This window comes from Artibeus jamaicensis, unplaced genomic scaffold (assembly GCF_021234435.1).
Source record: "Artibeus jamaicensis isolate MK-2021 breed Jamaican fruit bat unplaced genomic scaffold, CSHL_Jam_final scaffold_1964, whole genome shotgun sequence".
Classification (NCBI taxonomy): Eukaryota; Metazoa; Chordata; class Mammalia; order Chiroptera; family Phyllostomidae; genus Artibeus; species Artibeus jamaicensis.
The window spans coordinates 38546577-38559275 of record NW_026522030.1 but is presented as its reverse complement, the minus strand read 5'-3'; the positions used below and the strand labels follow the sequence as shown (position 1 = coordinate 38559275).

Sequence of the window (12699 nt, the reverse complement as noted above, 5' to 3'; positions counted from 1 at the left end):
CTCTTTTCTCTTCCCACTTCCCAAACTCGTGTCTGCCTTGGGCCTTAGCACGCGCTGTGCTCTGTTGAAGTATTCATCCTCCAGAGGTCAGCATGGCTTGCTTCTGTCACTGATCTCAACCCTAATTGCCCTCTCCCTTCTACAAGTAGTATTCTATCATACCCAATTTTATTTATTCATTTTTTACTATCTGAAAATAGCCTATTTATTTCTTTGCCCCCTGATTGAAATTAAATGTCCTCATATTAGGGCCTAATCATTACTAGCACAGTGCCTGGAATACAGTAGGTATAAAAAAGAGAAAAAGCTGACTTGAATGAATAAATACATAAAGGATTAAATATAAGCCCATTTTAATGAGATGCCACAGTTTATATTTACATGAGCCTACTGTTTTTATTTTTAAAGTCTGGAGACTTGTTTGTTTTCCCTTAACTTAATCACTCATAAATGAATATTATTGAATACATATGCTTGTGCCAGAAATGACTGCAAATAAAACAGTAGTGCAATTACAGGTTGCTTTTCCCCCAAGTTCTCAAATTCACCATTCCATCCACCTCCTCTCCCACACTATCACATTAGTGCAAATTTCCTTGCCTTATGGCCTGCAGGGTTCCCTCCTGTTTCACCCCCGCCCCCGCCCCGTAAATTCTAATCTCCCAATAATCTATTCTCCAGACTGCAGCCAAGGAGCTTTTCAGTCGCCATCATACACCTGCTTGGAAACCTTCGTAGTTTTCAGGATAAAGGAGAGAATCTGCCCTGTCCCACCACGTCCCGTCACACCAGCCCTCTCTCCCATCCTGGTTCCCGCCTGCCGCCTGGCCGGCAGCCCTGGCTTTCCGCTTCTTGAACAGTTCTACATTACACCCATTTCGCCTGCCTCTTATCTTAAAGAAATTGTTCCCTTCCTCAAAGAAGTCCTCTCTGGTTAGGCCAAGTGCCAGTCCCCAGCACACAGCCCCTCGTCTCCAAGGACCTCTATTTCAGAGCTCTTATTTAATAAGTATATACTAGTGAATATGGTAACTTTATTAACGTGTTCATGTGAGCTTGCGCTTAAGAGCAGTTTGCGGAAGGAACTCACTAGCCGCCCAACCACTCCTCGCCCCTCCCCCTAGGCTTGCGGCGCAGCTATGACGCATTAACAGGCACCGCGGGAGATGTCGCAGAACGCCTGCGCGAAGGGGCACGCAAGCGCAGAGGGTCCACACCGCTGACAGATTCTCGGTGGTGGCGGCAGCAGCAGTGGACCTAGACTGCGGGGAATGGGAGTACTAGTTCTCTGACTGAACACCGCCCCCGCCTCCTTAGCCCCCCGACATGGCTCAGGAAAAGATGGAGCTAGACCTGGAGCTGCCTCCGGGTACAGGCGGGAGCCCGGCGGAGGGCAGCGGCAGCGGCGGTGGCGGGGGCCTCAGGAGGTCTAACAGCGCCCCCCTTATCCACGGCCTCAGTGACACTTCGCCGGTGTTCCAGGCCGAGGCGCCGAGCGCCAGACGGAACAGCACAACGTTCCCGAACCGCCATGGCCTGCTGCTACCGGCGTCCCCCGTCCGCATGCACAGCAGCCGCTTGCACCAGATCAAACAGGAGGAAGGCATGGACTTGATCAACCGAGAGACAGTCCACGAACGGGAGGTACAGAACGCAATGCAGATAAGCCACTCCTGGGAGGAAAGTTTCAGCCTGAGTGACAACGACGTGGAGAAATCATCCTCCCCGAAGCGCATCGATTTCATTCCGGTGTCACCAGCACCATCGCCTACCCGCGGAATTGGGAAGCAGTGTTTTTCACCATCCTTGCAAAGTTTTGTGAGTAGCAATGGATTGCCTCCAAGTCCTATTCCCAGCCCCACGACCCGATTTACTACGCGAAGAAGCCAGAGTCCCATTAATTGCATTAGACCAAGTGTTCTTGGACCATTGAAAAGAAAATGTGAAATGGAAACTGAGTATCAGCCAAAGAGATTTTTCCAGGGCATCACCAACATGCTTTCTTCTGACGTTGCACAGCTGTCAGATCCTGGTGTCTGTGTATCTTCCGATACCCTTGACGGAAACAGCAGCAGTGCTGGATCTTCTTGTAACTCACCAGCGAAAGTCAGCACTACCACCGACTCCCCGGTGTCACCTGCCCAAGCGGCCTCTCCTTTTATTCCAGTAGATGAACTTTCATCTAAGTGACTCACTCACCCATCCCAGAGACTCGGTTGTTTTCTGTTTTGTTTTGTTTTGTTTTGCAATGGAGAGAAAAATCAAGTTAGAGCAAGCACTGAACTTTGTCGATTAATTTGAGGCTATTTCCTATTTGACTGTTTTCCTTTTTTGGAATTTACTGAACTGTTGATATTCTAGAGAACTTTTATGTCAGGTTCCTGCGGATACCCTTGAATTCAGTGTAGTAATATTTTGAGACGTTTTCCCAATAAGTGTGTTGAAGCATACATCTTTACGCTGCTAATATGTCTAAATACATATGTTATCCCTTGATTTTTTAAAAAATAATTGAGAGCTCTATTTATTTATGGGATTATTAAGTTCTGATGCAAATATAAATGTTGAATTAATCAGTGTAGTAAACTGATGTTTTAAAATTCCATACTTCATGCCCACACTAATTTTAATGTTATTTTTAGTGATTGCGAATTTCTATTTGATGAACAATAACGTACTTATGCTATTTTTAAAATATGTTATATCAATCCAGTGGTTGTCTGTTTTATCCAGGAATCCTTGGATATTTAATTTTCTAGGTACAGAAAGTGGGTGGGAGGGGGGCGATAAAGAATAAGATATAAACATTAGCAACAAATCTTTTGAAATTAAATATAGAAGTAAACATTTAAGAAAAACATTTTAAAATGAAATTTAATAGCAATTCTAAGTCGCACAAATATAACTACAGAAAATGATTTTTCTTTTTTACTAGGAAGTGCATTCTTTTGCGTATAATCCTAAAGTGAAATGGGACAATGTCTTGCAGTCTTAATTCACTGCATGTAGACAGGTCAGGTTCTTTGTACCACTGCAAACTTAAAAAGTTTTTCAAATGTAGAAAATGTGTGGAAAGCCCTGCTGAACTTCAGCGGAGCCTCCAGGCAGATAAAACTCTGTCATTATTAATATGCTTTAAAATATCCATCATGCCTCAGTGAAAATTGTTGCCAATGAGAAGCCAGGGCAACTTTTGGCTGCTTTTTTTCTGCTCATCTGTCACCTTCCTGGTTTTTCCTGGCTCAGGAAGGAAGCAGCTGTTTCCTTGCCAACAGGTCCTTCCTCTTCACCTCCCACCAAACTAGGGCATCAATGCACCATCCGTTAGACAAGGGTACAGTGCGACTTGGATTTCTGACAGTGAGCAATGACAGGACCATGGAATTGTTTCAGGAACTTCTGTGGTGAAAGCTACAGCTGGAGTTGAGTGCCTTGGGGATGTCAGTTAATTAAGAGTCAGTGATTTGCAAGAGAAAATCAATGGAGAGTCACATAGGTAAATCATTATTTGACTTAGGTTTTGTTAAAGGTAGGATTGTGAAGTGTACTTTTCTTTGCCTTTTACAATTAAGACAAAATATAAAAATATTTAGTAGTAAAATGTTTTTTATATTATATTTCGTATATCATCCTTAACTAGCGAGAGACACAGGAAAGAAAGAAAGAGAAAAAGAAGAAAAAAAAAAGACGTAGGGAAAAAATAAAAAGACTGAAAGAGAGACCAAGACAAGAAGCTCTGGCTTTTTAAAGTCATTGCCTACAGAGACTTTAACAATCGTGTGGAGTTTTTACAGCTGTGAGGATAAATGGAACTGGTCAACTTTTAAAAGTTACCTCAAGAATTCAGTGAAAATTATATCGAGGGTAAGATGATGTTCAGAGACTTAAAATTCTCTCTTTTAGGTAATAGTGTTCCTTACCCACTCCTGACTTGTTCCTCAAATTCAAACGTATATATCCAATTTCCTGTTCAGCACTTTGCCCTGCTTCCAGAGGTACTTTAATCTCAGCATCTCTAAAGCAAAATATATTGTCTTCTCACTGAATCTGTTGTTGAATTACCTAAATTGATGATGTCGCCACCATCTGACTTCCTAAACTGGAAACCATGGGAAACATCCTTGACTTTCCTTTTTCCCCATCTGGCATATCCAGCTTAATCACCAAATCCTATCTACTGAAATGAATCTCATATCTCTCCTTTCTATATCTCTGTTGCCACTGATTTGGCTTAAGTTCTGGCTTAAGTGATCTGCCAGCCCATTTTCTTAACTCCCTTTTGGCCCAGTCTTCACACTGCCTTTAAAGTGATCTTTTAAAAATATGATCTTGAGTTTTCATCCTCCTACTTAAAAACTATATGCTTCTCCATTTTGTGAATATATATATATATATATATATATATTAGGAACTGGCCCTACTCTTGGAAGCTTCAGTCCTCTGCTCATCCTGTCCCAATACACATCTTTCCTTCTTACTCTGCAAACACTAGGCTACTTGGTGTTCTTTCAATATGCCATATACTTTTATGTGTTTGTATCTTTGGATAGATCGTTCCTTCTTAAAAGTCTATTTCTATCCTTTTCAGTGAGGCAAATCTTTATTTCTTTTTATTGCATATGAATTTGTGAAATAATGTGTACCTGATGATTATGAAAACATTAAACAATGCAGATATCTATACAGGAAAAAAATGAAAGCCTGCCTTTTAATATATAAAATTCATCTTCCCATAGTTAATTTCTGTCAGTACTTTCACATATTGTACAAGATATGTGAATTCACATTTCCATGCGTGTATATGTATATAAATTCAGGAAACCAACACGTCATTTACATCTCTCTTCCCTTCTTTCCCCCGTATCTTATCAGTCCCCAAATCTTACTGATTGCGTTTTCCAGGATCTCTTTTCTTACCTTCACCTCTGCTGCCTGTCTGACCCAGGGTCCCATCATTTCCCTCTTAGGCTTCTGAAGCTGCCTTCTAATTCCCATTTGTCCCCTTCACCCTTGCTCTGTTTGACTACCCATTTATTCTCCATATAGCAACTAGAGTAATTCTTTTAAAATCGCAAATCTGATCCATCTCCCAGCTTTAAAGCTTTTTTGCTTCTTGTTGTTAGGGTATAACAAAATGGTTGGATTCTGGCCCAGGAGGCCCAATGGGAGCGAACTCTTGCCTGCCCTCCCCTTGGTTTCTGTGTCCCACCTTTACTGGCTTCTTGTAAATACGTTATGTTCTCTCCCATTTTAGGTCATTTTGCCAGATCATTTTTCTTGAAGGTATAGAGAAACAGGGAAACCTTTATTTGTATAAGCTTATTTTTCTATTTAAGCAGTAAGTTTTAAATCAGATGAGTCTCTAAGAATTCGTATAGACAGTTTACATTATTGTGTTATTGTTCATAAGTTTAGTTAGTACTCTGTAGAATGTAAGGACTTAGAACATATAATTGTCCTTTAAAAAACTTTTTTTTAGGGTATTAGTATTGTTAATCTATAAACTTTGTGCTAGAAGTCTCAAAGCACACAACATTTAGTTACAGTATAGTTTGTCATATGTAACAAAAGTCTGTGGTATGTTTTCCTTTATTGTATTTGTTAAAAACACAATGTAAGTAGGAAAAAATAATGGCCACAAAATTTGCAGCTGCTGGATGTCAGAACCTTTAAGCATACTTAAAAGGTTGATTGTAATCAAGAATAACCTGTATCAGGTTGCCTTCCAGTGATTCAGTTATTAGTTCAGCCCCTCAAATACCTGTAGCAAGAGACTGTTAGATATTTGGCAGTAGAATGGGGGAAGTGTCAAGGCTTATGAGGGAAACAGAATTTAGATTTTTTTCTTATGGGCCTGTTTATGGATGAGTAGAAAAAGTGTGAAGATCCAAGACAGGTGGGAGACGGGATAGTTGCCACAATGACAAACCGAAGATGATGATGTCACCTACAATTCCCAGGTAGCATTAGGGAATAGAAGAAAGAATTGGTCTTGGAGAGGAGGTCTGGAAGCACGTGGGGGTGGGGGTGGGGGGGGGGAGGACAGGAAGAAGGAGAGTGAAACAGCTAGGGAAAGATAAGTAAATGTTGAATTGGTATGCTGATGCAGGGGTTTAGGGATGTGGAGGAAAGTATATGAAAAAAGAATTTATGTGAATGCTTCTATTTTCCAATTACTGAGGGGTCTATGATATTTGGGCGTGGAGCGAGTGTAGACTTGGAAGCTTGAGTGAAATAAAGTTTTAAATGTTGCCTCTGAGAATCTGTAAAGAAGTGAGTAGACGGTTTATTGAGCCACCTTAGATGGCAAGTGCAAAAGAAGTGGATTGGATTGAGCTAGGTTTGAACATTGGTAAGTACTAGGTACTAGGTAAAGTACAGTGTGTAAAGCAATGAAGTGCTTTTGAGCACTTTCTGCTGAAAGTGGAGTTGAATGATTAGCCAAAGCCGTGGGGATGGTAATAGAAGTTAACAGTGGGTTATGGGCCTTTTTTTTTTTTTTTTTGCAAGGTCTTAACATTACAGTCAGCCAAAGCATACAGAGATTGTGATCTCACTTCAGAACTCTTGCATTAGCAGTTTTGCCCATGTTTTTCATGGCTGATTTTGTGTAGTTGGAAAATCAACCCTACATCAGCAAGCCTTGGGTTCCACTTGTTTGATAAAAAAGATGTTGAGTCATTTTGCTCATTATGCCAAGACAGGTCTTTATGCCTTCCCTAACTTGCTATTCGAGTATAAAATGTTCTTCAAAGTTGAAATGACCTTTATATTAAAAATTACATATAAAGTACTTGCTATATGTTAGGCAGTGTTCTAGGGGCTAAACAAATGTGTTCTTTCATTTAATCATTATCATCTGAAGTAAGTGCTATTATTGTCCTCATTTTATAAGTGAGGAAGTGGAGGTACAGAGGGGCTAAGTAACTTGCTCGTCATTCTACAACGGAGCTAAGCAGTGTGTCATGGTTAAGGACACAGACTGGAGCCAGGCGGCTGTGATAAGGCTTACACGGGTCCTGCGTGTGGAGTTCTTACAGCAGTCCTGGGGGATTTCTGGCGAAGTGTTAACTATCATTCTCCTCATTGTGATGGTGGCAGCTGTCATTTTTGTTGTCTTAATAACAACAATAATGTTGTGCACCTACAAAGAAATCATTTATCATCCTTGGTGAATGAAATGCCTGCTTTCGTCATCGGTAACATTACACTCTCTATTCTTCAAGGCATCCTTTCCTATGATAAACTTGAGTGTTTTGGATGTTGGAGGGTTGTTTTTTTCCTTAATTTTATAATTACAGGTGATACACAATATGTCAACTTAAGGTATGCAACCTAATGAAAAGACATTCATATAACTTAAGTGATCACTCTGATTAGTTCCCACTTGACACCATACAGTTATGACAGTGTTACTATCTTCCCTATGCTGTACTTCACACCCCTGTGACTGTTTTTAAACTGGCAATTTTTACATCTTTATCCCTTCCCTTTTTTGCCCAACCCCTCCCCCCATTTACCAACCATCACAATGTTGTCTTGTTTGTTCATTTGGTTTTTTTTACATTCCACATGTAAGTGAAATTATGTGGTATTTGCCCTTCTGTGTTTGATTTGTACCCTCTAGGTCCATTCATGTCGTTGCAAGTGACGAGATTCCATTCCTTTTATGGCTGAGCATTTGAGATGTGTACCACCTCTTCCTTACCCACTAGTCTATTGACGGACACTCAGGTTGCTTCTGCATCTTGGCTGTGGTAAATAATGCTGCAGTGTAATAGGGGTGCATATGACTTTTCAAATTAGTGTTTTGGGTTTCTTCAGTTACGTCTCTTTGGGATTTCTGGGTAATATGATAGTTCTGGTTCTAATTTTTTGAGGAACTTCCATACTGTTTTCCACAGTAACCGCACCAGTTTACAATCCCACCAACAGCAGAGAAGGGTTCCCTTGTCAGATGTTGGAAAGTCTTATACCGAGCAGACATTTCCCTCTGTGATTTCCACGGTTTAAATCAGTCAGGCTCTCTGGAAAATGCAGAACAAGCCTCCTCTCTCTTTTCTAGATAATAGCCTTCCCTTCCCAAATCAGAGACCCTTGATTCCTCTAATTACCTCTTCTGAATTGGAGAAATCTTGAGCAGTTTTTCTAGCGTACTCCGTCTGTGAAATAGGGCTAGCATTACTTGGCAGGCAGAATTTTCGCAAGATCGTAATCCCTTTAAGACTGCTTTCGCTGCTGAGAAAGCAAAGGGTGGTTTAATAACATGACCCATTGCCAGTAATAATTATAATGAGTGCTAATATTTATTGGCACTCATTATATGGGTCCAGACACTATTTTCAGTGCTTTGCTCGTATGAATTCTTTTAATCCTTATGACAACCCTGTGAGGTAGTTGTTAAGATTATTTTCATTTAACAGATGAGAAAAACAAATACATTTTCTTAAGTCTTAATTTGAATTTTTTTTTCTTTTGAATTTAGGTCCTTTTTGTCTTTTCCCTAAGAACAAACTTTTTTATTTGCGAAAAAGCCAATTTCCCACCTTGCTACTGCTGTTGCTTTTATTTTGAATCAAATATATTTATGAAAAGTATGGCTTTAGACATTATAACCATGTTAGAGAAAGCTATAGGAGACTTAGCAATAAGTGAAGCGGTATAAAAGGAAATCATGCTTTACATATTTTTAACTGATTTGTTATTTGAAGTAAGAAATCCCCAAACCACAAATTTCAGATTCTTTATTTTCTTTATATAATGTGTACATACACATACATATATATGCTTGGTTATATCTGAGTTGTACAGTATCCTTGGTTGTCCTTAGGTAATTGTTCCCAGGGAAACAAAAGCAGGAACCATTCTGACCCTCCCTTTCCCCCTCCAAACACTACGAGTTAAAAATGTGTTGTTACTTAGAGGAAAATTAACAGCAGGGTCTAAAGACTGATCTAAAACCTTTCATTACCTAAATAATAAGCTCTATAAGAAGCCCTCCACAGAAGACAGAGATTTCAATTCATAACAATTGGGCAATCCTTGAGAAACTAATATTTTTTAAGTTTACTTCATAGAAAATCACCTTACAATTGACTAAAAGGACCCCCCCCCCCGCAAAAAAAAAAACCCTTCACATTTTAGAATTGGTGCTTAGATTTCAGGTTCATAGTGTCATGTGCCAGCATGAGACATTTATTTGTTCCAAAGGGTTAGTATCATTTTTAGAAGTTCAATAAATAGTTTTACATCTCTTCAAAAGTGACTTTTCATTCTGTTCGTGGCTAGTTTGAGAAATAATTGGTGGTAGGGAGGTCAGGCAGGTAACATAGTCCAGTCGCATGCGTGCACAACCACATGTGTGTGTACCTGTGCAAACACACGTGGCTACTGCTGACAAGAATGTTTTGTGATTTGACTGTAATCAACATTTCCGAATTCCACGTGCTGCCCAGAAAGAGAAACAGGTGTTTGGTACTGGTACCTAGGATGTCTGAGCCTGGTTTCTATTTCTCCTTTTGAACTTGTGGAATAAGTACTTGGGGAGAGGTAAACATCTCTCCCTAACAAATCCTACAGCAGCAGGACTGCAGCTGGAGAAGAGAAAACCTATGGCTGGTGTGCACCTGCAAAGGTTCAGTCCTCCATCAGTGCCAGGGGTAGTTCTTGCTCTTCTCCAACTGCCTAAAACGGTCTTCCAAACCAAACTGATGTCTAAGGCTTGGCTACCAAGGCATGTTGTGAAGGAAGACAATTGAGAAAGATCTTTTGTGCCCTCACAAAGTAAAGTAACTGGTTGAGGTTACCATTCCTGTGATTCAGGCAATACCTGCCCCTTGCTTTAAGGACAAAGAACGACTTCACTGGGGCAACACAGGGAGGATTACTAGAGCCCAGTGACAAGCAGCTATGGAGTGTTGATATCTTTTGGAAAGAAAAATACAAGATGTGTGGGAGAGAATGGGAGTGGGGCGATGACGGATGGGTTGGGTATTTCTTTTGGCGCATGAGCCGTCCCCGGACTACCATTGTGAGCTCCCCGTTGGGTAAAGAATGACGTTGGTGGTATAAAGAATGACGTTGGTGGTAGTTTTCTTCATGCCTGTTTGTTTGCTCCTTGTTTCACTTCACTGGGGGTTTGGAGTTGAGTCAGGATATATTTAAGATTTTCTCTGAGTGTCCTTCTCTTAATTTCTCTTCTTTTGAGCCTTCTGGGGGAAACAAAGGTAAACAATAATAGTACTAATACTTGCCAAGTTACTTTGAGTCAAGAATTACAATTCTTAGTGGTCTCTACCAATTTATACCAGTCTTATAACTATGAGTTAAAATCTATGCTTATCTATATGGTCTTTCTAAAGACTCTATTTCACCATACCACTTGTTACCAGATATTTCTAAAATGCAAACCTGAAATGCAATTCCAATGGGCTACCCTGTAACTTCAGAATTAAATCAAATGATGCAGCATGAGTGAAAAGAGATGCCTCTGCTTCCACAGATCCCCTGAATTTCAGTACTAGCCACTCCGAGCTGCCTGAGGTTCCCCAAGGCTTCATGCTCCTGTAGCGTGGCTGCGCTTTGACAAGCCGTGCCCTCTGCTTACAATGGCTCTTCCCTGTTCTGCTACAGTCCCTACCCACCTTCTCTCCTTAACTAACTCCACCCGAGGAGTACATCTTCTGGAGAGCCTTTCCTGGTGGCCCCTGTTTCTCCAGCCTGGTCAGTTAGATGGCTTTCTTTTGTCATGCTGTTATACCCAGGGCTTCCTTCTACAAAGGCAGTCAGCAGGCTGAATTGTTTTTATATGATTCCTGTCTATTTGTCTTCTGTGAAAACAAACCTCAGCCTTTTACTTCAGTCCCTAATGCCTGTGCACAGCATTGACACAGCCTGTAGTTGCTCAAATTTATTTTGAGTGGATGATTAATGGATGGGTAAATGCTTGCTTACCCAAGCAAATGGCACAGACTATTTTTAAAAGAAAGGAATGTAGTAAGAAACTTAGTGGAACATATGTAGTCTTGTGGCTAGGCTCTGTGGTTTGCCAAGAGACTAAAATTCATTCATTAAGCAATTTTGGTTTGTGCACCTATTACGTGCCTCACACTAGCTCATCTCTTAGGGTACATCCATGTACAGAACAAGAACTCCCACCCTTTTGAAGTACACATTCTGCCTACATTCTAATAAAGTGAAGGGAGGGTGGCAATAAACATCACAGATAAGTAAGTCACGTAATATATGGAGTGAGGAATAGTAAGGAGGTCAGGATGGCTGAGGCAGAGTTATTGAAGGGAATCGTTGGAGGGGGGCTTACAGAGGCGGGCAGGAGTGGGGATCGTTGCACACCCAGAAGGCATAAGGTCTTGTGTGCCACTGCAGGACAGTGGCTTTGATTATAAGGGATGGAGAGCCATTGCAGAGGTATTTATCAGAGAAGAGGCATGATCTGCCTTAGATTTTGAAAGGAACACTCTAGCCATGGCTGGTGTGGCTCAGTGGATTGAGTACCGGCCTATGAACCCGAAGGTCACCAGTTCTGTTCCCAGTCTTGGCACATGCCTAGGTTGCAGGCCAGGTCGCAGGTTGGGGGTGTGCAGGAGACAACCATACGTTGATGTTTCTTTCCCTCTCTTTCTCTTTCCCTTCCCCTTTCTCTAAAAATAAATGTTAAACAATTAAAAGAAAATAAATAAAAGGAGTACTCTTGCTGTGTTGACATCAGACTGTGAAGGGCAGGGTTAGAACAAGGGGCTAGTTAGGTTGTTTTCTAGCAATCCAAGTGAGAGATGATGATGATTTGGATGAGGGTGGTAGCTGGAGAAAGTGGGGGTGAAGTGGTTAAATTCTAGGCATATTCTGAAGGCAGAGCCACCAGATTTTGCTGACAGATTTAAGGTGGGCACGAGAGAGAAAAGTTAAGGATGATTCCAAGATTTTAGGCCTGAGCAACTGGAGGGATGGAGCTGCCGTCAACTCAGATGTGGAAATCTTTGAGTAAGATTTTTTTTTTAATTTTTTAATTTTTTGGCTGTGGGCCTAGGTGGAAGGTGCTTTAGGAGCTCAGTTTTGGATACGTTAAATAAATGATCCTCATTAGACATTCAAGTGGCAAAGTCAAGTAAGCAATTGGATATTTGAGTCTAGAGTCCAGGAAAGAAGACTGGAAATCTACAGATAATTGGAAGCACGCTGCCTATTGACTATATTTAAAGTCACTGAAATAATACATGTGGTCAGTCAGGGGTCACCTGACTCTGACTGGGATTGTAAGAACTGGGCCTTGGGGGATTATCTAACATTAAGAGGTCGGGAAGAGGACACTGAGAAGGAGGCAACCAGGGGTGTTGTATCCTAGAAACTATGTGAAGAAAGTGTATGAAAGAGGATGATTGGGACTGGCAAGAAATATTCAAAGTCGTGAGAAGCAGGGACCTACAGCCAAGATTGTTTTACCCAGCAAGGATAACATGTAGAATCAAAGGGGAGATAAAGAGCTTCCCACACACACACACACACACAAAAAAAAAAAACTAAAGGAGTTCATCATCACCATACCATTATTCAATATTAAAGGGACTTATTTGAGGAAAAAGATCAAAACTATGAACAAAAAAATGGCAAAAATACAAATCTATCAACAATTGAATCTAAAAAACAAACTAAGCAAACAAGAAGAACAGAGATAGAATCATG

General features: G+C 40.8%; 2 protein-coding genes across 3 annotated transcripts in view; both read left to right on the top strand.

The window, feature by feature from the left end:
- The window catches only part of PIP5K1B (phosphatidylinositol-4-phosphate 5-kinase type 1 beta), a 333854-nt gene that overhangs the window by 92002 nt on the left and 229153 nt on the right, over positions 1 to 12699 (top strand). The window lies entirely within an intron of this gene.
- PABIR1 (PP2A Aalpha (PPP2R1A) and B55A (PPP2R2A) interacting phosphatase regulator 1) lies at positions 1187 to 5997 on the top strand. The gene has a single exon (XM_037165567.2). It carries the CDS (start codon positions 1327 to 1329, stop codon positions 2188 to 2190), a length of 864 nt encoding a protein of 287 aa, XP_037021462.2. The 5' UTR covers positions 1187 to 1326; the 3' UTR covers positions 2191 to 5997.

Bases quoted from the DNA above. Each gene is read 5' to 3' on its own strand.
- PABIR1 (XM_037165567.2), top strand. From the start codon at position 1,327: ATGGCTCAGGAAAAGATGGAGCTAGACCTGGAGCTGCCTCCGGGTACA.